General features: G+C 44.6%; 1 protein-coding gene across 1 annotated transcript; it reads right to left on the reverse strand.

Annotated features, from left to right (window-relative positions):
• Positions 1-1,605: 1,605 nt before the first annotated feature.
• LOC123365440 (endonuclease/exonuclease/phosphatase family domain-containing protein 1-like) lies at positions 1,606-20,964 on the reverse strand. The gene is made up of 5 exons (XM_045008299.1): positions 20,858-20,964; positions 13,275-13,409; positions 11,693-11,825; positions 3,791-3,985; positions 1,606-3,540 (listed from the first exon to the last, which is right to left on the reverse strand). The coding sequence occupies exons 1-5, from the start codon at positions 20,960-20,962 to the stop codon at positions 3,341-3,343; spliced, it is 768 nt and encodes a 255-aa protein (XP_044864234.1). The 5' UTR covers positions 20,963-20,964; the 3' UTR covers positions 1,606-3,340.
• Between the last annotated feature and the right edge of the window lie 4,280 nt (positions 20,965-25,244).

The following is a 25,244-nucleotide window of genomic DNA, read 5'->3' on the forward strand; positions in this document are numbered from 1 at the left end:
CCCTCACACAGAGCTGAAATTCACTTACTGTACATAGCCAGGACTCAAAAGCATCTGGGCTGTTTCCTCCATGCTGTAGACTTTTCCTTGCTCCAAAACAGCTCCTCTGCCTGGTTTCCTGCCTTTCTCCTGGGGAACCTCACTGGCCTGCAGCCCTGCCTCACCAACTTTCCCTGGAGTGCCTGTACAGCAGGAAGGCTAATGTTCAGCTAGAGTTAAACCTGCTCTGCCTGCAATCTCTGCACATTGTGACCCTAGAGATTCCTCCCAGGCCATTTTATAGCCACTTTTCTGATTGTACCCACCACAGTTTAAAGGCTGCCATCAACATGCTGGGCCAGATCCTCAGCTGGTATAAATCAACATTGCTCCATTGACTTCAGTGCCACTCCACTGATTCACACCAGCTGAGGATCTGGCCCATTTAACTTTTATTTCATTAGCTAAAAGGTAAATTCAGTCTCCAGCCATTTTTACAGGAGGAAAATATTAAGAACTAAAAAAAAGCAAGAAAAACTCTATGAATCTTTTCCTGCTGATAGGTTGTTCAAATAGGCCTGGATTCTGCCACCCTTACTCATGCTGAGTAATACCTGACTCTTCAAGTGATCAGTTGATTTCAGTGGGATTGAGGGATTAGGTGCCACTCATCATGAGTAAAGATGCCAGAATCAGGTCCATGCAGCACTAGACGTTAGCAAGCCTCTTGGATGCTATTCTAAACTCTGCTGGTCACTCACTTTGTGACTCTGGGCAAGTCACTGTGCCTCAGTTTCTCTGTATGTGTGAAAATGGGAATCAAAGGACATATCTTTGTAAAATCCTCCGAGATCTATGGCCCCAATCCTGCAAACATTCATGCATGGATTTAAGAAGTCAATGGGATTACCCCTGTGCTGAAAGTTTAGCACGTGCACAGGGTTTCCAGAACCAGGGTGTCTCTGAATGGAAGGTGCGATATAACTGCAAACTATGTATTAAATCTTTTGCTTTGTGAAACATTTAGGAAAGGGTTACGCTACAGTATGTTTCATGCTTAACATTTCCCCCTTAACTTGAAAGCTAATAGAAGAGTCTGTAACAAACATTAAGAATACTTCATGAAGTAATCTTCTATTTGCTATTCAAAGTTCATTTTTCTGAGTAGGGTTTATTTTCTCCCCAACCTTAAACCAACAGTGTAATTGAATTGGGCGTGTTTGAGCTGTATCTATTAGCTAAAACTGGAAAGGGAGAGTCAACAACAAATTTCTTCTAAGAACCTGGCCAGCCTGTTGCAAATTCTCTTTAGACAAAGAGCTTGGTTCTGACTTCACTTACTCTGACATACCTCTCACGGTCTTCAGTGGAGTTAACCCAGGATTTAGAGTGGTGTGAGTTCAGAATCAGGTCCAACGAGGTTTATTTATTCCAGTTTCCTTTTTTTTTATTTAAGAAAATCTGTTCAAAATAATTGTTTCTGCAAAAGAACAATGTGAAGGTGCGAGTGATATCACTTTACTACTAACTAAGTGTTCAGACATTATTTGCAAAAGCCAGTACAATGAAAGTGGTGTGGGGAGATTAATGTATTTTGCTTTTAAGCACTCACTGATAATAAACCACTCAGATAGAAAGCTGTGATTTATTTTTTCTCCATAGCACAATGTTATAAACCTTTTCTTTTCATGAATCGTGAAAATGTGCTGGATCATCTGTTAGAGCCTAGAACAGAGTGCACCTTAGCAGGCCATTTGGCAGGGCTAGGGCTCCTTTCAAACTCAACACATTCCTTCGGTAAATGCTGATTTGCTCTTTCATATCCTGGTTGGCTTTATGTCTCCTGCTTTTCAATAATTACTTTGAGAATTGTGCATATGTGCAAATGTAGTGCTTGGCTCCAGCCACTAGATTGACAGCCTGTTGACTGAAGTCCTCTCGCCACAGGACAGGTAAGGGAAACAAACTTCCCCCAGCACTGCCCCACACTTCACACCATGTTCAAGAAAGGACTGTCCAGACAGACCTCATTTAATCATTTCCCCTAAGACGGTGGTGGCCTTGGGTATTGGTGCACCTCAGTCCCTCCTGTTCTCTGCCTGCAGCCCATAACAGTCCAGTCTCTAGTGGGCTGTAATACTCTGGTCTAATTTCAGTTGTTGGGTTTAGTGTGTGGGTGCTGGGTGGTATTAGTGGCCTGTGATATACAGGAGATCAGATTAGATGAGCTTGTGGTCTCTTCTGGCCTTAAGCTTCACAATTCTAGGACTGTATTCCCTCTGCTTTCAGGAAAGAAAAAGGGCTTGCCTACCTGAGGTGGTAGTGCGTCTCAGTGGGGTGTGAATTCTAATGTGCACCAAAGTGTCACAAACTAATGGCCTGTGTAGACCCTGCTGGTGTGCACTCAAAGTTCTCTCAGGAATGTTAATTTAGTCCTGGCTGAGAATGTTGGTTAGCATTAGCATTCACAGCCCACTGACGTGCACCACTGCACCATGGAGACAGCTGTTTGTTAAAAACTCATGGATAAATACTATGGGCTAGATTGGCTCCAAAACCACCGCAAATTCTCTGCTCAGCCGGACTAGGGTTACTCAGATTACAGCTCCATCTGCAGGCTGGGAAGCAGGGGCTGCTCCACCAATATTTTACCCTGTGAGCGAGGAGGCAGAGAGGAGCAGCAACTTTGGCTCTGCCCACTCATTGCCAGCTTGAGTAGCTGGCTGGGTGCACAGGAGGAGTAAGCTGGAATCTGAAAAAGGATGAAGTAAATTACTCTCCACCTTCAAGAGCAACGGGAGAACTGGGGAATACGTTTGCCTCTCCGAGATCAAAGGACTCAAACTAGCCCTATGTAATCCCCAGTTCAGATCATGTATTGGTCGGAAAGAAAAGTTACGTCATGGCAGTTTTTGCAAGTGTTAAACTATACTCGACAAATCACTGACAGTTTCCAAGGTGTCTCTTTTCTCTTTTTATGGTCTCCATTATTGCTTCACTTTACAAGGAATCAATTAAAAACGTCAACAACAACAAAAGCCCTGTTCCGCTGGGTTTTAACAGAGATAATGTGCCGCAGTAAAAGTGCATTTTATTTTCTGTATGATTCTCCTCCAAGTCCCCAGGCGTGAAAGCGTCCGTTGCGTCCGTAAAAAGTTACAAATCGCTCTGCTGCAGTGAGATACCCGAAAACACCCATGAGGGGCACTGGGAGGGTGGGGGGGGGGAGGGTAGGGGAGAGACATCATCAGAAGCAGAGGCTGATGCTTTCTAAATGGAGGGGGGGGGAAGGCAGTTCTGCTTCACAGTTGAGCCTCAAGCGATGGGATCTTCTGACTGGATCCTGTCAACCTCTAGTTCATCATCGTTCATGTTTAATGTTTGAGTCACTGCGTTCCACGGTCACCCCGTTTCCATTTCGGGTCACCTCTTTTCTGTTCCAGTCCTTTTCCATGTAAAATTCAGCTAATACAGGGCAGTGTTCTGAAGCCACTCCTCCCCAGGACCAGTTATCAGGGATCCATATATTTGTAAGGCCTTCTCTCACAACAGCCCAGTGACCTGTATGTAGAACAATTGCAGAGACAAAGATTAGTATGGAAAGGGGCCAGAGGAAAGAAGCTTAATTCACATAAGACCTAGGGCCCAATTCTGCAAACGCTTATGCACAAGCGGAATCTCCCTCCGACTGACATCAATGGGGCTGCTGCTGAGGTAACACTATCCATGGGTGAGTCAAGATGCCAGTCTAGAAGGGGTCATATAAAGAAGGTGTTTTCAAACATTGTTTCCGCTGGTAGAGACATTTTACCTGTGAAGACCTTTTTCAGGCTTCGACTGATCCAGATGTTCTCCAGCGACTTAGATCCCTGAGGATTCTTTGTGCTGATGTTTGTAAATGTATTTGCAGGGACCAGGTGATGGAACTTTTCTTTTCTCAAAAGATCGAGGTCACTGCTGTCTGGGGCTTGGTTAAAATCTCCTAAAATGATCACATCTTTTTCTCCTAGAAAAATTAAAAGGACAAGAAAAGAACAGAGAAAAAAAATCAGTGATTAAATATGGGATGTGGGAAAAGAAATGCAATCACTAGTAGCGATGCTGAATTTACTTTGCATAGCGCTGTTTGTTTTTTTAACATGACATGATAGGGTTAAAAATCTTCTATTGTGAACACACACATTAGCTTACCTATCTTACTAATAGCCACGCGGATTATTATAATTCATAAAAAGAATCTGGAAATCCAATATACATTGCACAATTTATGCTGCTTGTTTCCTTTTTGAATTTCCCTCATCACAACTATGTCTGGGGAACTATCCATTTGTACACAATGACAGACTGACCCTACCACCAAGTGGTGGTAAGTCTGATCTTGTAGATCTTAGGAATCTTAAGCATTGTAAAAGGTGGGAGGGTTTTGTTTGCTTGTTTGTTGTTTTGTTTTGTTTTAAACAAGATCTACATTTTGGGCCAAATATGCCCTGATGCTGTCCTTTTACAGTTTTGCCAACAAGACATTTTTTTGAAAATACAAAGAAGGGTTTGTTTTCCTCAAGGATGGATCAGTGCCAGAAAAACACAGGACATTCATTCTAAAATTGTAGATTTAAGAAATTTTTAAAAACCACCAGGTGTAGCAGCCTGTGAGACTGGTGGCAGAAGCAGCAGTCACGGCCCCTTGAAATTCACAATCCAGGACTCTATAAATCTACAGAAGAAATGAAACTTGTATTTATTTGCCTATGTGATTCAATGGATTTTGTGGAACTTTGAGATGCCTCAGAGTTTGTCTAAGGTTGAGATTATGGAAAGGAACTAAGGATGTTACGCGCTCAACTTCTTTAGGCTCCTTTAAAAATCTCACCTTAAATATATGTGGAAAATTGTCTAGATTCCAAATATTTTATTTTTAAACCTCATCCCCATTCCTGAAATATCCTGCTGCTTTGACACCACTGTAGCTCCAAGGCTATCACTGAAGATATCCTTGATGTATGCTAATGTAAGAAGAGAATCAGTCTCTAGATATTTGTGTCTCTTCCATCCCTTGATAAAAGACTCCTCTGATACCTAACTCAGACCACTACCAGGGCTGTGGTGATGACCTCAATGATGCTGGTATCCAACCAAAGAAGTCATTGCATTATAACCTGGTGAATGACTATGAGTAAACTGCTAAAAAGGACACAAGTGTGCTAAAATAGCCAGAAATTTGACCTCAGAAAATCTGATAGAGAATATCGTGCACATTATAAATATGTGTGTTTGTTAGAATTTGCCACTCTTGGAGAATGAGTTTATTTCAAATATCTGCTATTGATGTACCATCCTACAACTATTGTCACAGACCAGATCAGCTAGGTCCAGATACTGGCCTGCTCCCTGACTAATTTCACTGCTAGGCAGCCAGGGAGCCCATTGTACTGCCTTGGGACAGGGCTGGTACAAGGATGTTTCGCGCCCTAGGCAAAACTTCCACCTTGCACCGCCTCTTCCCCGAGCACGCCGTGGCTGCTTCACTTCCCCCCTCCCAGGCTTGCGGCGCCAATCAGCTTAGGCTCCGCAAGTCTGGGAGGCGGGAGAAGTGAAGCGGCCACGGCGTGCTCGGGGAGGAGGCGGGGCAGGGGTGAGCTGGGGTGGGGAGTTCCCCTGCGTGCCGCCCCCGCCCCCCTGACTTGCTGCAGGCGGCCCTCCCCGCGCTCCCCTGCCCGAGTTCCCTCCGCCTAACTGCCGGCGGCAACCGGGGCGGCCGAAGATCCGGCCGTGGTCACTGCCGAAGACAATGGTGCCCCCCAAATGCCAGCACCCTAGGTGACCGCCTAGGTCGCCTAAATGGTTGCACCGGCCCTGCCTTGGGATTGACAGAGTGGCCACATCCCCGACTGGCTGCTGGTTTCGCAACTCTGCTTATAAGCCTGGTTCCCACAGCAGATCAGCGGCTGCTCAATGTGCACCACGTCTGCAGCTGTGCTTGCCCTTGTTCCAGCCCCTGCTCTCCTCTGGCTTCAATCCCAGGCTCTGTCTCTGGCTTACTGCTCTGATTGACCCTCTGGTTCTGGATTCGGCTTCAGTCTCTCTGGTACTGGTCCTTGGCTCTGCCTCTGGCTTACAAACTCTGGTTTACCCTCAGGCTGTGGCATTTGGCTTCTGCCCCTCCTGTACTGACCCTCGGCTTGTTTTCTGGACCGTGCCCACCCTAGATCCAGCTCTAACCAGTAGCTGAACTCTCCCCTAGGTCTGAAGGCCCCTGGTCTAATTGGTTACAATTATGTTCTGTTGCTGTAGAGGCAGTCAGCCAGCAGAGGGAGCTTAAATTAAACAACAAACCCTGTTCATCTCTTCCCTGCTATCTTTTTGCTTACTGGACCAACTTCTGTTGGTGAGAGAGACAAGCAGTTGACAAGCTCTCTCATGAACAGATGTTGGTCCAGTATAAAATACTGCCTCCCCCACCTCGTCTCTCTAATATCCGGGGACTGACACAGCTACAGCTACACTGCATTCATCTTTCTGCTTATGCTTTAGAAGGGGAAAAGGTACTCCACTGCAAAACCGAGCTGCCCCATAAGAAAGAGCGTGGTAGGATCAACCTTTACCTGATTAAAAATAATGAAACCAAGAAACCACCATTATTTTCAATCTTCTAAGAGTATCACAAACCACATGATATTCAGTAGTTACTCTGCAGAGTGTTTGTGACAGTGCCTCCTCCCTTTAAAAGAAAAAATCATTCTATTTTCAGCTCCATTAGAATTACGAGGGAAATCAATGCCTGCCTGATGGATGAGGTCAGAACCACTCTGGAAGTAATCGGTTTACTTTCATGCTTCTAACTCATTACTACAAATAGAAAACACCATTTTAACATCTTATGAAACAAATGCTTGAAGGCATCCTTTTAAATTTTAAATCCTTTTTATTCCCACCTTGCAGCCTATATCCAATCTGGTTGGGTACCACTTTTCGTGCACTAAGATGCACAGGATGGTATCCATCAGTCCTGAGTTTCGCATGTCTGTCCCACAACCAACTAAGATCCCAGTCTTGGTAAGAGCAGGGAAATGAATGAGATGACATTGGGTCATGATGTTACAGTGTTGCAGTGAAGTAGGTGGCAGAGCATGCTAATTACCTCTAATCACTGGACCATCCTTCCCCTTTTTAGAGAGGAAGAACAGAGTCATCAAAAGCACCTCTCTCCAGTCTTATATGAGGTTTACAATTGCTCTTGGGCAAGGATATCAAAAACTGCTGAAATAGCTAAAAGAATCCACCTAGAGATGCAGCCTTTGGCCAAAGTTACTGGCCAAGACAACTAACGCAATCACAACATCCCTGCTGGAAACTAGACTGAAAAGGAGCACAAGGATCCCAGAAGCATCTTGCTGCAACTTTCCCAATCACTCTCTTCAAGAAAAGACGTTTTGAGACTGAGCCGTAATTGGCAAGATTGCTATCGTCCGGTGATGGCTTCCTGAGCAAAAAGCTAACAGTTGAGAGAATCTAGTACATTTTTTCTCCCCAAAAGGAGGTATTAGTAACCTTCATAAAAAGTGGACTCCAAACAGCCCCTCACCAGTACAGTTTTCACTATTTGTGAGTAACAAAGGTCCCTATCACAAGTCTGAGCCTTGCACTTCCAGAATCTCAGCTGGCAAGATCAGGTGGCACTCAGCTTTGAGATGATGGCATGCTTGTCCAGTTTTCTGGGTTCTCATGTTACCATAGCCAGAATCATCCAGATCAAAGTGATCTTAATTAAATAGATGGAAAAGTCTTCCTAGTGAGAAAGATTCCACTTTGTTCTGTTTCCAAACAGAGACAAAGCAGATTCATTAAGCTGTCCACTACTCGGAACAGTTTCCCTGAGCTTTACTTGGCTGACTTTATGGCAGTGGAGAAGAACACTTTCTTAGCCTACCTGATAGCCACAGTATTGAAATGCAAAAAACCTCTGTACATTGCAATTTCAGGGCAAGAAGACCCTTATCAATGCTCTACTCCCCTCCCCAATTTCTTTATTTGATCATCTGTATGCCAAAGTGATTAGTGAAGGCATGTCTAGAGCCCTTGCAATGATAGTCAAAGAAAGATAAATCACCATCTCCTACTAGATAATAAGCAGTGTTGAACGCTGTTTTCTCTCAGAGAATTGTGACGCCCTCATTTCCTTCCAGCAGTCTCACAGGGCCTGATCCAAAGTCCACCTAACTCAATGGTAATCTTTCCATTGACTTCAGTGAGCTTTGGATCAGTCCCATAGCAATTAAATAGATTTTCCACCACGTGCTAGGGTAAGACCTGACCTCATCTTGAAGGAAGTGATGGCCTGATCATGAGAAGAGCATGACACGGAGCAGGGAACCTATGAGGAGGTTCCAGAAAGAAGGACCCTCCCAGAACCTCAAAGATCTGTCTAAACTGGGCGCGCAATACATGGACAGCCTGTGGGGGCTTGGCCAGCAAGGGAGAGGGGGAGTTACTGGGCATGGAGCCTGACTGACATATTAGGACAACCAACTGCTGGCCCAGGATGGCTTGTATATGGGTGGGACCACGCAGACTTGTGCACTGGACCGAGACAGGCACAGTGTTTGAGAGGAAAAAAGGGAGTTGGGTGCATGGGGCTGTAGGAGAGACACTTCTCAATCGCTCCCGGAGGGAAGAGCACAAAGAATCCAGGACTCACTGGCCTAAGACCATAGGGTCACTGATGAGGGAGGAACAAGGACACTCTATTGCTCCTGAGGACCCAGGGTGCTGCATGAGGGAGATATGCTTAATAACTAGCTTCCTCCAGTGCACAGGTACCACGTCACACGTGTGCAAGACGACAAACCTGCCATTTGTTCACAAAAGGAGTCTGAAAGCAGAAAACTTTTCCTTAAAGTCCCACTTTACTTCATTTTAACTCATAAACTAAGTGACAGACTTGAGTATCCCGGTGAAATCCTGTCTTTACTATCCACATATTATGATCTGATAAAAGGAAGGAAATAGGGCACATGAGCCATCTCATTGACTTCAGTGGGACTGAATTCAGCCCGGGTTAGGCTCAAAGTTATGCTTGTGCTTAAATTCCTTCGTGAATGAGGACCTGTGTGCTGTACGTTTGGAGAAGATACATGACAGTCTTCACACAGGACAAAGAGTCTGAATTCCTGCTTTAGGTGAAAAACTGAACACACCCCAGCAGTACCATTCCTCTGTAATGCTCCAAACCAGAAGGACCTTTGGTCTGACACAGCATGGCCATTCTTATATTAAACCCGGGTTAAAATAAGTGAAAACAGAACTAAACTGAAACTCTAAACAAGATGACCTAAATTCAGACTCAGAGTAAGTGGGTGCAACTCTATTGGCTTCAATAAAGCTGTATCTTGTTATGCCAGGTCTGAATTTGGCCCATATGGGTTACATAAAGGATCCTTTTCTTTAAAGAATCCTTTCAAATTTCAAGTTATATGAACAAATACTTAACACAGTATGATTTAAAAACATTGACTGACATCTTGCACCTCAAAGGAAAACAAGAGAGTGTGCATAAAAACTACCCACACCTCTCCTGGAATAGGAGATTGGTATTGATTCTGAACTTTTCACGTAACTGACCTTGGAAAACTGGGCCAAACTGAAAATCATCACATACGTAACCTTGTAACTGTTTGGTCTTTGTTAAACAGTAAACAACATGCTCACTTTCCTTATCCCTGTAAGGAGCCCTAATATCAAAAACAATAAGTACTGGAAAATCACTGCTTAGCCTCATAAGAAACTGTTTGAGCCCAACCTACAAGTACCCAGACAGGAAGCAGGCAGGTTATCAGAAGTGGGACAGAATCAAGCTTCTCTTTATTAAATTACATATTCAGTGCCAAAATCTACTCTGATTTACATGCTGTCAGTGGAATTACCTTATATACCGTATATAAGCCAGTTCCTTTATAAGCCGACCCCTCAAGATGGATAAGTAAAAATGGAAAATTTTTATAACCCGTTCATAAGCTGACCCTATAATTCAGGGGTCAGCAAACTTTGGCTCCCGGGCCATCAGGATAAGCTGCTGGTGGGCCGAGATGGTTTGTTTACCTCGAATGTCCGCAGGCACAGAGGTAAACCTAAGTAAACAAAGTGTCCCGGCACGCCAGCTGCTTACCCTGACGGGCCGGGACAGCAACTGGTGGGGAAATTTTTTGTGGGGGGGGGGGAGAAGCTGGGAGTCAGGGGAGTAACCCCTGTGACTACCCCCCACATGACCCCACCCCTAGCCCGGGCCCCCACGCTCTCCCCATCCCATCCCTTCCCACCTTATCTGGGGAGGGCCAGGGCAGGATATCTCTGGCCCGGCTGAAGCTGCACTGGCAGGCTGGGCAACACGGCTGCAGCCTGCTCCAGTGGGCCAGACCAGGCAGTGCGGCTGCAGCATGTCCAGCGGGCTGGGCCAGGCCGCACGGCTACAGAGTGCCCCGGTGCCCGGGCGGCGCGGCCACAGCCTGCTCTGGGGGGCGGGGCCGAGCGGCACGGCTGCAGCCTGCCAGCCCCGGAGCTGCAACTGCTTCGGAGGCTGGGGGGAGAGCAGCGTGGCCAGAGGCGAAGAGACTCTGGCCCCGCCTCTTCCCTTCTGTGCTGTGCTGCCTCTCCTTGCTCCCTCTGTTGGGGGGAGGGGCTGTGTCCCACCTCTCCCTCTCTATACCCATTCATAAGCCAACCCCCTTCTCTGGTGCTTCCCTTTTTTACTAAAAGAATTCGGCTTATGAACGAGTATATACGGTACTCTGAATTTACAACAATTTAGGATTTGGCTTTCTTCTTCTTTTTAAATGTACAACAAATGATTTGAGAGATGCACTGTTTTTTTCCAAAGTGTATACAATCTAGCCCTGATTCTGATCTCACATAAGCCCCATTTCAGCAAAACACTTTAGCATGTGAGTATTCCATTAGCATCAAGCACCTGCAGTGGTGCAACTGGTTAGTGCAAAGGGGAATACTACTGGGGTTATGAGTTCAAGTCTTACCTGGAACACTGGTTTCTATTACCTGTGTAGCTTCCCCAGCTTACTTCACATGGAAAGTGCTATACTAGGGTAGTGAGAGTAAACTCTAAAATGGGAGGTTGATGCATAGCTTGGGTCCTCCCCCTCGTGCTACCAGTGGCTTTGGGTGGATTGTTTGCTAGCAGGGAGAATTGATTTCTTGGGGGGGGGCAGGGATAGCTCAGTGGTTTGAGCATTGGCCTGCTAAACCCAGGGTTGTGAGTTCAATCCTTGAGGGGGGCTATTTAGGGATCTGGGGCAAAAATCTGTGTGGGGATTGGTCCTGCTTTGAGCAGGAGGTTGGACTAGATGACCTCCTGAGGTCCCTTCCAATCCTGATGTTCTATTAATAGTGCTTTGCTAACAATCAGGAATAATTCCATATAAATCAATGGGAAACCAGTGTAAAGTGAATCAGGCCCCTTGTTAACTATCAGTAATTGTTAAGGATCAACAATTTGCCCAGCACAATAAGACAGTCCTAGTTCCAAGGAGCTTATGCCTTAAGTCATACTGAGAAACTCATGGGGTGGAAATACTTTAGAACTTTTAAACTGAAATGGGGATGGTGAGAATATAAAGTTGATGTGGGTGTTTGTGGACCTTAGTTTTAGATTAGTTGTATTAGATAAGCTAACCTGTGTGCATATCCTTGGATAAAAATGTCATACCTTTCAGTGTTTCTTGCAGAGTCTGTGCAAAGGCTGCTAATTTGTGGCTATCATGATTCTTCTCTGTATTCTCTCCTGCTAATGGTGACAGGGCCAGATGAAGGTTAACCAGTGTTAGATCATTCATTCCAATCTAAAAAGGAGCAAACAACATAAGAAAGAAAGAATCAGGATGGTTCACAAAGGCATAAGCTTTTCATGCGGTCACTACCACCTAGAGCACATGTATTTAGCATTTGGGACTGGTTACCTGGATGAGGGTATGATTTATTTTTTTCTTTTAAAAATAGGGCAGACATTCTGCAGCTCTAGTTCCAATATAGTTCTAGCCTTTCAGGCCTTGGGAAGCAAGCGGCTTTTCATAAGCAATAAGCTTCTTTACTTTGTGTACCAACCCAACACACGTTACTACTGAAAATACACTTAATGCCAGCTTTGTTCAGTTATTACACATATTAATTATCTCGTATTGTGACCAGTACTAAAATGTCACAGAGACCAAACAGGGAATGCAACTCCTTGAAGAAAACTGTTCATTGGTCTCTCTGCCTAGCGCACACGTACTTAGCAGCTGGTACTCAGATCACCATCTGGTGTGTGTAAAAAGCAAGCAGTAGTATCCCTAAATTTCCCTAATTTTGACCTTTTTTGTACATATTAGAAATCATTTAAAATATTATCAAAGGCATCCTAGTCACAAACCATGATCCCTCTGTACCCCTGTTTATTTTATGTGAAGGCAGGTGCATCAAGTTGACACTTGGTCTCCTGTGTTCACACACACACACACAGGCCAGAACCCCATTTCAGACAGACAGACAACGCTTCTAGAGTTATTGACACTCCTAAAGGGGCTGTGCCAGTGAAAGCTTAGAAACTTTGTAAGGTCTCACTGGTGGAACTGACTTTACATTTCTCCACTAAGGGAAAGATTTGAGCCTGACCCGCCCCCTGCAGGCATTGGGGAGCTCAGACTACAGATCTCAGGACTACTGGAGCCGCTGTGCTTCCGCATTGCTTCCCATACCCCTTCCAGAGTTTATGGCATAATTACACTGGTCCTGTGGTCGTTTCTACTGGACCTGCCCCACCCTCAAAGGTGAAGGTGGAACAAGATTAGCATAGATTTATATCAACATTTCCCATGGAGTTTAAAAAGGACACTGCCATATACAGAGCCCCCCCATACCTTCCCTTCCTACCATGCATAGCCTGCGGAGTGGGAGTGGAGGTGCTCCCCCTGGGTTGATAAAGAAGTGGAGCATAGCAGAGAGTCAGCATGCCTATTCCACACCATCCTCCATGCTGCTGAGATCTGCTGATTGTTGTTACCCCCCGTCCATGGGAGCAGAAGGGCGTTTGCTCTCACCTCTTCAGTACAGAGGGATAAGGCCCGCTAATGCCTTACCACAGTCAGAGTAAGCTGCTTTGCTTATGATACAACAGGTCAATGTATTGGCCTCCATTAAAGGCCAGGCAACTTTTAGTCACTAGAAAGGAAATGTTGCTCCTTTAGATTTTCCATCTACAACGTTTTTACAGAAGCATAATTAAAAAGGTAAACTCAACACGATGCCACTACCTTGAAATGTGCAAGGTAAGGGTGAGGGTAGGCGTGTTTCCCATTGCCATTAGTGTGTGCGTTTTCCTGGGAGGAGGCATCCTTCAGCTCGATGCCAGCCGTCGTGTCCCAGAGGAAGCCAGAATATTCGACACCCTACAATTAAAAAGGGAAAAAGCTGGTAACGAAAGCGGAAACATTGTGACACCGTTCCCTTCATCATTCCATGACTCGCACACAGGGCTATACTCAGCCCAACGCAGCCTGGAGCGTGTCACTCCCACCAGCGTCTATGGTTCAAGCTCAGTAGTATCAACGGCGGCATAAGCTGTTCAGAAAACATGAGACACATGGCAATGCGGGGCAACTTGTGCTGATTTAGCATCCAGTGGAGGCACAGAATGAGTTTAACTTGCCACACACGCCAGGCGAGGAGGAGGAGGAAGAGCAAAGCTACAAACAGTAGAATGTGAGAGTAAAACAGCTCCTCTACCCGGTCACTTGAATTTATGCCCACAACACCCTAAAAAGAATGTTCCATGGCCAAATTCAGCCCAGATGTGGCAAGGCACTTCAGTCACAACTTCCACTGACCTCAGCGAAAACTGCTTACACCAAGGGCTGAATTTACACAGCTTTGCACTACTTACAGCCGCTTGTACCTGTCTTCTGGCCAACTGAGGCCCATGTAACGTACAGCACTGCTACATTTAGTCAACAGTCTCTGAATTTAATAAACCTCCTCAACTATTCCACTGGTAATACGGCTGCATGCGATATGGGCTGGTAGCAGTGTAAGATGCATCCTTTCAAAGGGTATAGTATGGGCAACTCTGAGATCGGTTCGCTGGGTATTCTAGGAGACGACTCTGATTTAGATATAATATCTCCAGGAGCTCTTGCTGGGGTCACTACTGTCTGTCTGTCTCTCTTTCTCACACGCACACACCCCTCTGGCTCTCCCTGACCCTTTTTAAACACCTCCTTCCAAATGAATCCTTGCTACAGCCAGTCGTAGAAATGGCTTTCCATTCCCGGCTGCAATAAAAAAGCAGCATCCACTGTGCTATATTTCCATAGGCTTTGTAAGCAGACATTAGGATTAACTAAAATTCTTTGCTAGCTCAGTTAAACACTGCTTAAACCTTTAAAATAGTACCACAACTATTTCATCTGGCACAAGACTATTGTTCCATATCAATAAGTAAGATGAGGAGGGAAAAAACAGCTCTCCTCTGTTCTCTCCATTCTCTGGCTTCAGACTACCTCATTACACTCACAGCCAGAAATCAGTATTTGAAGGGCTGAGAAACCAAACGCAATGGAAGGTGCCTGTGTCAAATGAAAGGGTTGTGTGGGAGCATGGGTCTCCCCATCCACTATTTTGTATTATTAAACACTGTAAAATGTCTTGGGATGCAGTTTGTGCTAAAGATACCACACAACGTATGGCTAGCCTATGTTATTGCATTGTGTGTGCACAGAATGCTCAAATCTTACTATGTTCCTGAGCCACTAAATAAGCTAAGAGATGGGATGTATGTCTTGGTATAGCTAGTGGCTCAGTAGCATAGTCAGATTTGCTTCTTGATAATGCACACCACAGCAGAAGTCAGCGAATACAGTTTTTATTCCTAGTTTGGCCATAGACTTCCTCTGTGATTTGTGCAGGTCATTTAACTTCTTTGCACCTGTGAAACAGGGTTCTTAATGGTCATTAATCAATCAGTCTTTACTCAGTTAAAACTCCCATTGACTTCAGTGGGAGTTTGGCAGAAGTAAAAGCAGAGAAAAGACTTCTGGATTTGGCCCAGGAATAGAAAGACAGTGAATATGTAATTTTTTGGAAGGGTAACGGGGGGAACTTTACACCACTTCTATATTTTGTATTCGATTGGTCTAATTTTTAAGATGCTATAATAGATCACAATGCCACAAAGGTGATCGGCATCCCATCATAGGGATGGGAGTCCCATCAAAGCCAATGAGACTCTGTGCAGGAGCAAGGACCCTTAGCAGGATGGAGGCTCTAGAACATACCATATATACTCGCTCATAAGTATGAATATTTTTTAGTAAAAAAGGGAAGCACCAGAGACGGGGATCAGCTTCTGAATGGGTATAGAGAGGGAGAGGTGGGACATAGCCCCTCCCCCCAACAGAGGGAGCAAGGAGAGGCAGCACAGCACAGAAGGGAAGAGGCAGGGCCAGAGTCTCTCCACTTCTGATCACGCTGGTCTCCCCCCAGCCTCTGAAGCAGCTGCAGCTCCGGGGCTGGCAGGCTGCAGCCGTGCCGCTCGGCCCCACCCCCCAGAGCAGGCTGCAGCCGTGCCGCTTGGCCCCGCCCCCCAGAGTAGGTTGTGGCCGCGCTGCCCGGCCCGCCGGGAGCACGCTGTGGCTGTGCCACCCAGCCCAGCCCGCTGGAACATGCTGCAGCCGCGCCGACCGGTCTGGCCCACTGGAGCAGCTCCAGCCAGGCCAGAGACATCCTCCCCTGGCCCTCCCCAGATAAGGTGGGAAGGCAGGGCCGGTGCAACCATTTAGGCAAACTAGGCGGCTGCCTAGGGCGCCTAGTGGTTGGGGGCGCCTAAAAGCCCACTCAGGCGAGGAGGTGGAGTGGAAGTGAGCTGGGGGGTTCCGGGGAGGGCCGCCTACAGTAATGGGGGGGGGGTGCACAGGGGAACCGCTCCCCGCCCCAGATCACCTCCACTCTGCCTCCTCCGCTGAGCACACAGTCCCCACTCTAATTCTCCTCCAATCGGCGCTGCAAGCCTGGGAGGGGAGGAGAATTAGAGCAGCGCCGGCGTGCTCAGCGGAGGAAGTGGAGCCGAGGTGAATTGGGGCGGGCTCCCCAGGCGGGGTTAGCTGCCACGAGTCTCCCCTGGCGCAGTTAGCTGCTGCGGGGGGATAGGAGGGGAGTCTCCCTGGGCGAGGTGAGCTGCTGCGGGGGGATAGGAGGGGAGTCTCCCCAGGTGGGGTTAGCTGCCGTGGGGGGGGGGGGCGGGAAGGGGCGGGCGGGGGCTAGCTGCTGCGGAGGGGGATCCCTGGGTGGGGGGCTGGGTTAGCTGCCACGGGGGGCGGGGTTAGCTGGGGGGGGCTGGCGCAAGGTGGAAGTTTCGCCTAGGGCGCGAAACTTCAACTTCCTTGCACCGGCCCTATGGGAAGGGATGGGATGGGGAGAGTGTGGGGGTCCCGGGCTAGGGGTGGGGGGTGGTCACAGGGGTTACTCCCCTGACTCCCAGCTTCTCCCCCCCAAAAAAATTTCCCCACCAGTTGCTGTCCCAGCCCATCAGGGTAAGCAGCTGGCTCACCGGGACACTTTGATAACTTAGGTTTACCTCCGTGCCTGCAGACGCTCGAGGTAAACAAATCATCTCGGCCCACCAGCAGCTTATCCTGATGGCCCAGGAGCCAACGTTTGCTGACTCCTGAATTATAGGGTCAGCTTATGAACAGGTTATAAAAAATTTCCATTTTTACTTACCCATCTTGGGGGGGAGGAGTGTCAGCTTATAAACAAACCGGCTTATGATCGAGTATATACGGTAATTCTTAGAAATTTTAAGTTGACCTAACTAATCCACTCTGAGCTAGATTTTAATGGTTCACAACACCAGTAAAAGTCAGAGACCTCCTTGACTCAATCACCAATTGCACTTTATCCTACATATTATTAATTATAATTATTATAGCAGTGCCCAGAGTTCAGGGTTCTATTGTGCTAGATCAGGGGTCGGCAACCTTTCAGAAGTGGTGTGCTGAGTCTTCATTTATTCACTCTAATTTAAGGTTTCGCGTGACAGTAATAATTTCTAATTTTAACATTTTAAGAAGGTCTCTTTCTATAAGTCTATAATATATAACTAAACTATTGTTGTATGTGAAGTAAATACGTTGTTTTAAATGTTTAAGAAGCTTCATTTAAAATTAAGTTAAAATGCAGAGCCCTCCAGGACCTGGGCAGTGTGAGTGCCACTGAAAATCAGCTTGTATGCCGCCTTCGGCACACGTGCCATAGATTGCCTACCTCTGTGCTAGATGCACAAACAGTCAGAGGCTGGGGAGAAAGAGTAATTATTCCTTTCCCACCCCTAATCCCCATTTTACAGAAAGGGAGCTAAGGCATAGAAAGTAAATCGCCTTCACCTGGCCAAGGTCACAAAGGATATCTCACAGACCTGGGAAATGAACCCAGTTGTCCTAAGTCATAGCACAGTGTATTAACAAGACCATGCTTTCTCTCAGGTGCAGCTACACGGTGTTCTTAAAACAAGCAAATGAATACTCGCATAACTCTTTGGTTTCCTATTTCCCACCCCATTAAACGCTGTGGTGAATCTAGCAACAGAGAGTAGAAATGGCATTTTCCATCCAAGGAATAAAAATACCTTGAAATGGATTAGCTTATTGTGCACCCAAATAGGTACTGTTACGTATTCACATTAAAACTTAAACCGTAAGGCTGTCAATTAATTGCAGTTAACTCACGCGATTAATTTTTTTGAGTTAATCACATTTAATCGCAGTTTTAATAGCACTGTTAAACAATAGGATACCAATTGAAATTTATTCAATATTTTAGCATGTTCTTCTACCTTTTCAAATATATTGATTTCTTGTTACAACACAAAATATAGTGTACAGTCAGGGCTGGCTCCTGGCACCAGCCCAGCAAGCAGGTGCTTGGGGCGGCCACGGGGAACGAGCGGCACGTCCGGCTCTTCGGCGGCGGGTCCCTCACTCTGTCTTGGATTGAAGGACCTGCTGCCAAATTCTGAAGCGGCGGCAGTAGAGCTCCTGCAGATCACAATCGCGGCTTTTTTTTTTTTTTTGAGCTGCTTGGGGTGGCAAAAACCCTGGAGCCGGCCCTGTGTACAGTGCTCATTTTATATTATTTTGATTACACATATTTCACTGTAAAAATGATAAAAGAAATAGCATTTTTCAATTCACTTCACACAAGTACTGTAATGCAACCTCTTTATTGTGAAAGTGCAACTTACAAATGTAGATTTATTTATTTGCATTCAAAAACAAAACAATGTCAAACTTTAGAGCCTACAAGTCCATTCAGTCCTACTTCATGTTCAGCCAATCGTTAAGACAAACAAGTTTGTTTACATTTACAGGAGACAATGCTGCCCGCTTCTTATTTATGTCAACTGAAAGTGAGAACAGGCATTTACACGGCACTTTTATAGCCAGCATTGCAAGGTATTTAGGTGCCAGATATGCTAAACAGTCATATGCCCCTTCATGCTTTGGCCACCATTACAGAGGACGCGCTTCTATACTGATGATATTTGTTAAAAAAAATGTGTTAATTAAATCTGTGACTGAACTCCTTGGGGGAGAATTGTATGTCTCCTGCTCTGTTTTAGCTGCATTCTGCCATATATTTCATGTTATAGCAGTCTTGGATGATGACCCAGCACATGTTGTTCATTTTAAGAACACTTTCACTGCAGATTTGACAAAATGCAAAGAAGGTACCAATGTGAGATTTCTAAAGATAGCTACAGCACTCAACTCAAGATTTAAGAATCTGAAGTGCCTTCGAAAATCTGAGAGGGATGAGGTGTGGAGCATGCTTTCAGAAGTCTTGGAAGAGCAACACTATGAAGCAGAAACTACAGACCCCAAACCACCAGAAAAGAAAATCAACCTTCTGCTGGTGGCATCTGACTCAGATGATGAAAATGAACATGTGGTCCACACTATTTGAATCTTTATCGAGCAGAACCCATCATCAGCATGGACATGTCCTCTGGTATGGTGGTTGAAGCATGAAGGGACATATGAATCTTTACCACATTTGGCACGTAAATATCTTGAGACATTGACTACAACAGTGCCATGCGAATGCCTGTTCTCACTTTCATGTGACATTATAAACAAGAAGCGGCAGCATTATCTCCTGCAAACGTAAACAAGCTTGCTTCTCTGAGCAATTGGCTGAACAAGAAGTAGGACTGAGTGGACTTGTAGGCGCTAAAGTTTTACATTGTTTTGTTTTTTGAGTGCAGTTATGTAACCACAAAAAAAAAATCTATATTTGTAAGTTGCACGTTCATCGCAGAGAGTGCACTACAGTATTTGTATGAAGTTATTTGAAAAATACAATTTCTTTTGTTTTTTACAGTGCAAATATTTGTAATAAAAATAAATGTAAGGTGAGCATTGTACACTTTGTATTCTGTGTTATAGTTGAAATCAATATATTTGAAAATGTAGAAAACATCAAAAATATTTAAATAAATGGTATCCTATTATTGTTTAACAGCGTGATTAATCACGATTAATTTTGTAATCGCTTGCCAGCCCTATTAAAAAGCATCAACATGTTTCCAGTGATTGCTAGAATACATTTCTTATGTTGCTTATGTGGCTTTTCAATTAGTCCCAGTAGCTGTGTCTAATTTGTAAAGGAAATGCTTCTTTTTTTCCTTTAGCTTCCACTTCAAAACCATAACAGCACCCAACAACTGTCACAACAAGCCATGAACAAACTTGAACAGTAACATGATTCATATGTGGAGGAGAAAAATGAAGCTGTGGGTTCTTTTTTCAGTACTGTAATGAGGTTTTTAATGGGACACAACCGTTGCCATCTGTTTCATAAAAACAATACCCAGAATAGACTGAAAATAATCCCCTTGTACAACCACAAACAATTCATTTCCTTCCATGGGGACATGTCTCATCTTCATGACATGATGGGTGCAGAACTATACAATTATAAGAGTCATGCAAATTATCATATTTAACAACAACAGACCAGATCCTGGCATGCTGAAGAGTACTTTACTCCTCAGTAGTCTCACTGGAATAAATGAGACAGCTTCTCAAAGAGTAAGGCACTACCTTAGCCTCAGGAAGGCTTGCAGAATCTAGCTCAGTGTAAATATATTTTGTATATTTTCAACAGCGGTGGGTGCCAATAAATAATTGTTATTACATTACAGGATAAATATTTCGCTGCAATATACACTCTAAATATAGGAAGTGCTGCAGTAAAAGTAACACTGCAGTCCTGTGTTTATTTTTTTTAAATAGTGCCCACAGTGTACTTTAAATATATGCAAGATACAGTTTCTGGAACACAGAACGTAAGCGACTTTTCCAGAAGACAAAAGATCACTCAACAGATTCCCTGTGAGGTCTTAATTTGCAAACTAAGAAAACTGAAAACATTACCAACTTCCAGCCAACATTTTATCATGGAACAAGGTTAGCTGACTAGCAGAACAGTACTCGGGAAGTACTTCAGTATTTCAGCATGCAGACTGCAGGACTATCTTCTTATCCTATTGTGTGGCCTTTGCCACACACTCTTCTTTTTTAAATATATATTTTTTCCTTGATTCCTGGCTACACAGAAAGAAAAATCACTCTTTGAAAAAATCAATAACAAAAGTAAAATCAAATACCACAGATGAGTCAGCTCAAAACAGAAGAGAATTGCAAACCTTGCCCCCCCCCCCCCCCCCCCCCGGCCGCAGCTGCAAAAAAATTGCAGAATGCTTTGGCCCAAATTAAAAATATGTCCTTGGCTTGAGCAAAACAAAATGAAGTAAAAGGTCAAGCTTTGGGGATTAATGTACCTTATGTAGCTCGCCTGAGGGTTTCTCGGAAACAACACCCTTCCAGCATCCTCTAGGGCCCTTCCATTTGCGGATGTTTGGCAGAGTCGGCTGGTTCAACTCCATACAAAACTGCAAAGGAAAAGAAAAAGCTTTGTAGAGAGTTTCTCCCCCACCCCCCAAACAAGAGTAAAGCAGCCTTGTAAAGCAGTATTAATAATAGACATAGTGGAGATGACAAATAATAACCTCTATTGAAATATTAAACACACGCCACCTACGGATGTGAGGCCAGCTCCTCAGCTGGTGTAAAACAACACATCTCCCTTGACTTAAATGGAGTGATGTCAATTTATACCAGCTCTGGATCCGGCCCCTGGGTTTTGATACAGCAACAGCTTGAACAAGCCATGGAAAGGAAGGCTTGTTAACATAGAGAGAACAAGCGCACGTCACCAGCACATAACAGAAACTCTGAGATGTTAACCTCTGCGACAGTCTGCATAAAAGGAACACCAAGCCAACTTCGCACTCACTTTGACATTTTCAGAACTTTGCAGATGCTATAATTATAACTTCTTATTTAAAACACTTGACCCTCAAGTTAACTTATTCAAAGTGCCAGTCCTTTTAGTGAACTATAAGGAGTTAAGAGTATTTGAAAGTCTCTAATCATCATTCTCAGTAAAAAGTAATAGCCAAGCTTGTTATATTTGAAAATAATTCCTTTTGCGCCTGCTTCCAATGATTATAACTCTATCTAGGCCATAATCACAGGGCCAGACCCGTGTCCTGTTCCAGCCCCTCTGCACTCTTGTGATGTATTGTTCTGCAAAAACAGCAATGTTTTCCTTGAGAAATGAGTTCTCTTTGGGTGAAATCTTGCTGGCCATGCAGAGGTTTACCAGCTTCAATGGGCTTCTGTGGGGGTGTAAAGGTCTCTTGCATGGAACTCAGGGCTGGGCTGGGGCTGTGGTTCAGAATAACAACAGTGAATATCTTCCCAACTTACTATTTTCTGACATTCTCACACCTAGTTTTGTTTTTTTTTAAATAAGGTCAGAACCTGCAGACTTGATGGATTGCCTTGTATACAATTTAGGCACATCTGATGCTCAAGCTTTTAGTGTCTATGCCCCAGGACTATGCAATCCAACAACCTTTTTATATGCAGAAGGCTGAGTCACTTTTAGTTTCTAAATTAAGAGTTGAAGTGTTTGATATATCTTTGTAATTGTGCTGAGATGTAAAGGGCTCTGGGGCTTTTCATGAAAAGGTGCTGTATAAATTTATTATGTTATTAGCGTTCCTTTATTATAACTTGAAGCAGGAGGGAGGGATAGCTCAGTGGTTTGAGCAGTGCCCTGCTTAAACCCGGGGTTGTGAGTTCCCGCTTAGGGATCTGGGGCAAAATCAGTACTTGGTCCTGCTATTGAAGGCAGGGGGCTGGACTCAATGACCCTTTGGGGTCCCTTCCAGCTCTATGAGATAGGTATATCTCCATATATAAGCACTACCCTAATCACACTTGTGCTAATCAATGAAACAATAAGGTATATGCAGTACCTAGCAAAATGGGGCCCCATTCTTGGTTGGTCCCTAAGAACAACCATAATAAACACAATTAAATATAATAATAAATAAGAATTTGTGGTGTTACCCCATTGGGTTTGCACCAAGGATTAATTTGTCTAAATAAGTTTTTCAGTATTTTAATAATTTAAATCATAAAACAAACACACTGTTGGAGATAAGAGCTCTATTATAAATCTAAACAAGGAATTCACCTATCTTTATGCTGCAAGGGTCTGGAACAGCAGGTCAGAACCTGACAGTATTAAATAAAAAATAAAATATCCATTATTGAAAAGAGCACCTGCATTCAGCTAGTACAAAGATTTTGGTTCCAGCAAATTGATCTGACAAGGCAACAATTTAAGTGTGCTCAAACAAAGTGGATGGAGCAAAAGATCACACAGTTCTTCCTCAAAAAGACCAATGCATTTGGGATGTAATCAGAGGGATTTGAGAACTTGCTCTGAATCAGCTGATCTTGACTTGTGCCCCTTTTCCAATGGAGAAGGCACACAAACTTTGAAATTCTCTCAGCTTGCTTGCTTTAGGTCATCTCTGTGCTCAAGTGAGAAGGGCAATTCTCAATTCATGCTGTCCTGCCCACAAAATCCAATATCAAAGTACATTAGGCTTCACTTTTTACAATACAAATATACAGATAAGTGCTTGGTCCACATGAAAAAAACCCGCATCCCTTATTCATTCTCTAATTTAAATTAGATCTGTGATAAATCCATTTTTAGAGTCCTTTAGATGGGCAAGAAACATTAATACAAATCTCTTGATCAAAAGGATGCCTTGGGCTTTGCAAAACCCTCATAAAAATAAATTTCTTATAAAGAGAGCAATAGAACAGAATTTTTTTTTTCTTTAGCACCTTTCAGAATCCAGATTTCCCAAAGCTTGTAGTAAACCAGGATTATTAAGTTTGGAAGGGAAGTCAAGGGGTTCAGCAATGGTATACTCCATCCACCACACTATACTAGGATGTGTTTTATTTTCTGAACCCATGGATGCATACTGAGCATAACCTTGAATGTACCCAATAATAGTGACTGTACAACTACCCTTGGCAGTTTGCTCCTTTGCAAGTTTTCCTAATATTTAACCTAACCTGTCATTACTGCGTATGCAAATCATCAATTTTTGTTCCCGTTGACCAACAAGAATAACCGATCCATGTAAAGAGCTAAAAGTGACACTGTGTTTATTAGTACAGCACTGTTATGAAAGCTTTGTTGACTCATAAACAGACCTCAGAACCTGTCTCACAGGATGCCAGGGTTAACTTCCAGTCTTACCAGAAACAGACAGAGAGGGACTTTGGTTTATCTTCTCCAAAGATAAATCTCTAATGCCATACAACCTGCCTAAAATTGCTCTGCAGTATCAGCACTGGGAATGAGGCTGAGCCCAGCGCTTGTTTGAGGCAAAGAAAGACCTTCTGTCTCAGAAAAGAGTGTGCTGCCCAAGAGAAACCAAGCCATATGGGAACCACAAATGACCCAAGAAAACAAAGCTTGGGGTTTTTATAAAGTAGCGTGCGGATGTTATTTGTTGTTAGCAAGTGCTTCCACTTTGAAAGGATCCTTAAATTTCAGACACAAATGCATAACACAGGCTGAAAAGGAAAAAAAAAATATTTCAAGAGACTTCTGCTGCAAGCCCATTAACACAGCACAACGCACTTCTATGTGGTAATCAGTGTGAACTTTAAAAAGGTGCTCAAAGCAATTAGCTGTCCAGTTTGTTAAATTCCCATAGCGGCTTTTGAACCAAAAGGGCACTACAGTAAATGTAAACAGCAACATACTTTACTAAAGCAATGCTGACCTTGCTTTCACTTAAAGAGAGAGAATGGCAGGGAATAAATATTCTTTTTTAAAAATGCCTTTGTATATGCATTTTTCTATAGATTTTTTAAAAAGCTGCTTGATGGATAATAGTTTAAATAGTTTTTTGTTTGTTTTGTTTTGTTTTTTTGGAGGAAAGCAGGGCAGTGAGGGGGAAACAGGTGGCTAATCCCTAGAGATGTGTTCTCTTAAGTGTAGAGATAATTGCTAAATGGTATCAAATCAATACATATAGAAGGAGGGGCACAGGAAATACATATTAAACCTATATATCATCAATTGCCAGTGATTTCAGATACACCTCTACCCCGCTATAACACGACCCGATATAACATGGGTTCGCGTATAGCGCGGTAGCAGCGGGGCTCCGGCAGCACTTTAAAGGGTCCGGGACTCCGGCTGCTGCAGGGAGCCCCGGGCCCTTTAAATCCCGCTGGAGCCCTGCTGCTGCTACCCCAGGGCTGCGGCAGCGGGGCTCGCTGGCAATTTAAAGGGCCCGGGCTCCCCGCAGTGGTTGGAGCCCGGAGCTCTTTAAATCGCCACCGGAGCCCTACCACCGCTACCCTGGAGCTGCGGCAGTGGGGCTCGCTGGCGATTTAAAGGGCCTGGGGCTCCAGCTGCTGCAGGGAGCCCCGGGCCCTTTAAATCACCGCTGGAGCCCTGCCTCCCCTACCCCGGAGCTGTGGCAGTGGGGCTCCACTGGTGATTTAAAGGGCCTGGGGCTCCCCACAGTGGCTGGAGCCCGGAGCTCTTTAAATCACCACTGGAGCCCTGCCGCCCCTACCCCAATATAATGGGGTTTCAGCTATAACGCGGTAGGGATTTTTGGCTCCCCACGACCGCATTATAGCGGGGTAGAGGTGTATTTTAAGAAGAACAACATTAGCAGAGGCAGAGCAGATTTTATTTCTGGGGGGCTGAGAGATGTGGGGAGAGACACTTGAAGTCCATGAAGTCCGAGGGCTATGAAGGATTGCTGT

The sequence above is a fragment of the Mauremys mutica genome, chromosome 2 (assembly GCF_020497125.1).
Source record: "Mauremys mutica isolate MM-2020 ecotype Southern chromosome 2, ASM2049712v1, whole genome shotgun sequence".
NCBI classification, from domain to species: domain Eukaryota; kingdom Metazoa; phylum Chordata; order Testudines; family Geoemydidae; genus Mauremys; species Mauremys mutica.

Bases quoted from the DNA above. Each gene is read 5' to 3' on its own strand.
- LOC123365440 (XM_045008299.1), bottom strand. From the start codon at position 20,962: ATGGAGTTGAACCAGCCGACTCTGCCAAACATCCGCAAATGGAAGGGC. The intron at 13,410-20,857 runs GTACATTAATCC...TTTTAATTGTAG, and splicing joins CCTCAGGCGAGCTACATAAG to GGTGTCGAATATTCTGGCTT. The intron at 3,541-3,790 runs GTAAAATGTCTC...TTCTACATACAG, and splicing joins CCTGAAAAAGGTCTTCACAG to GTCACTGGGCTGTTGTGAGA.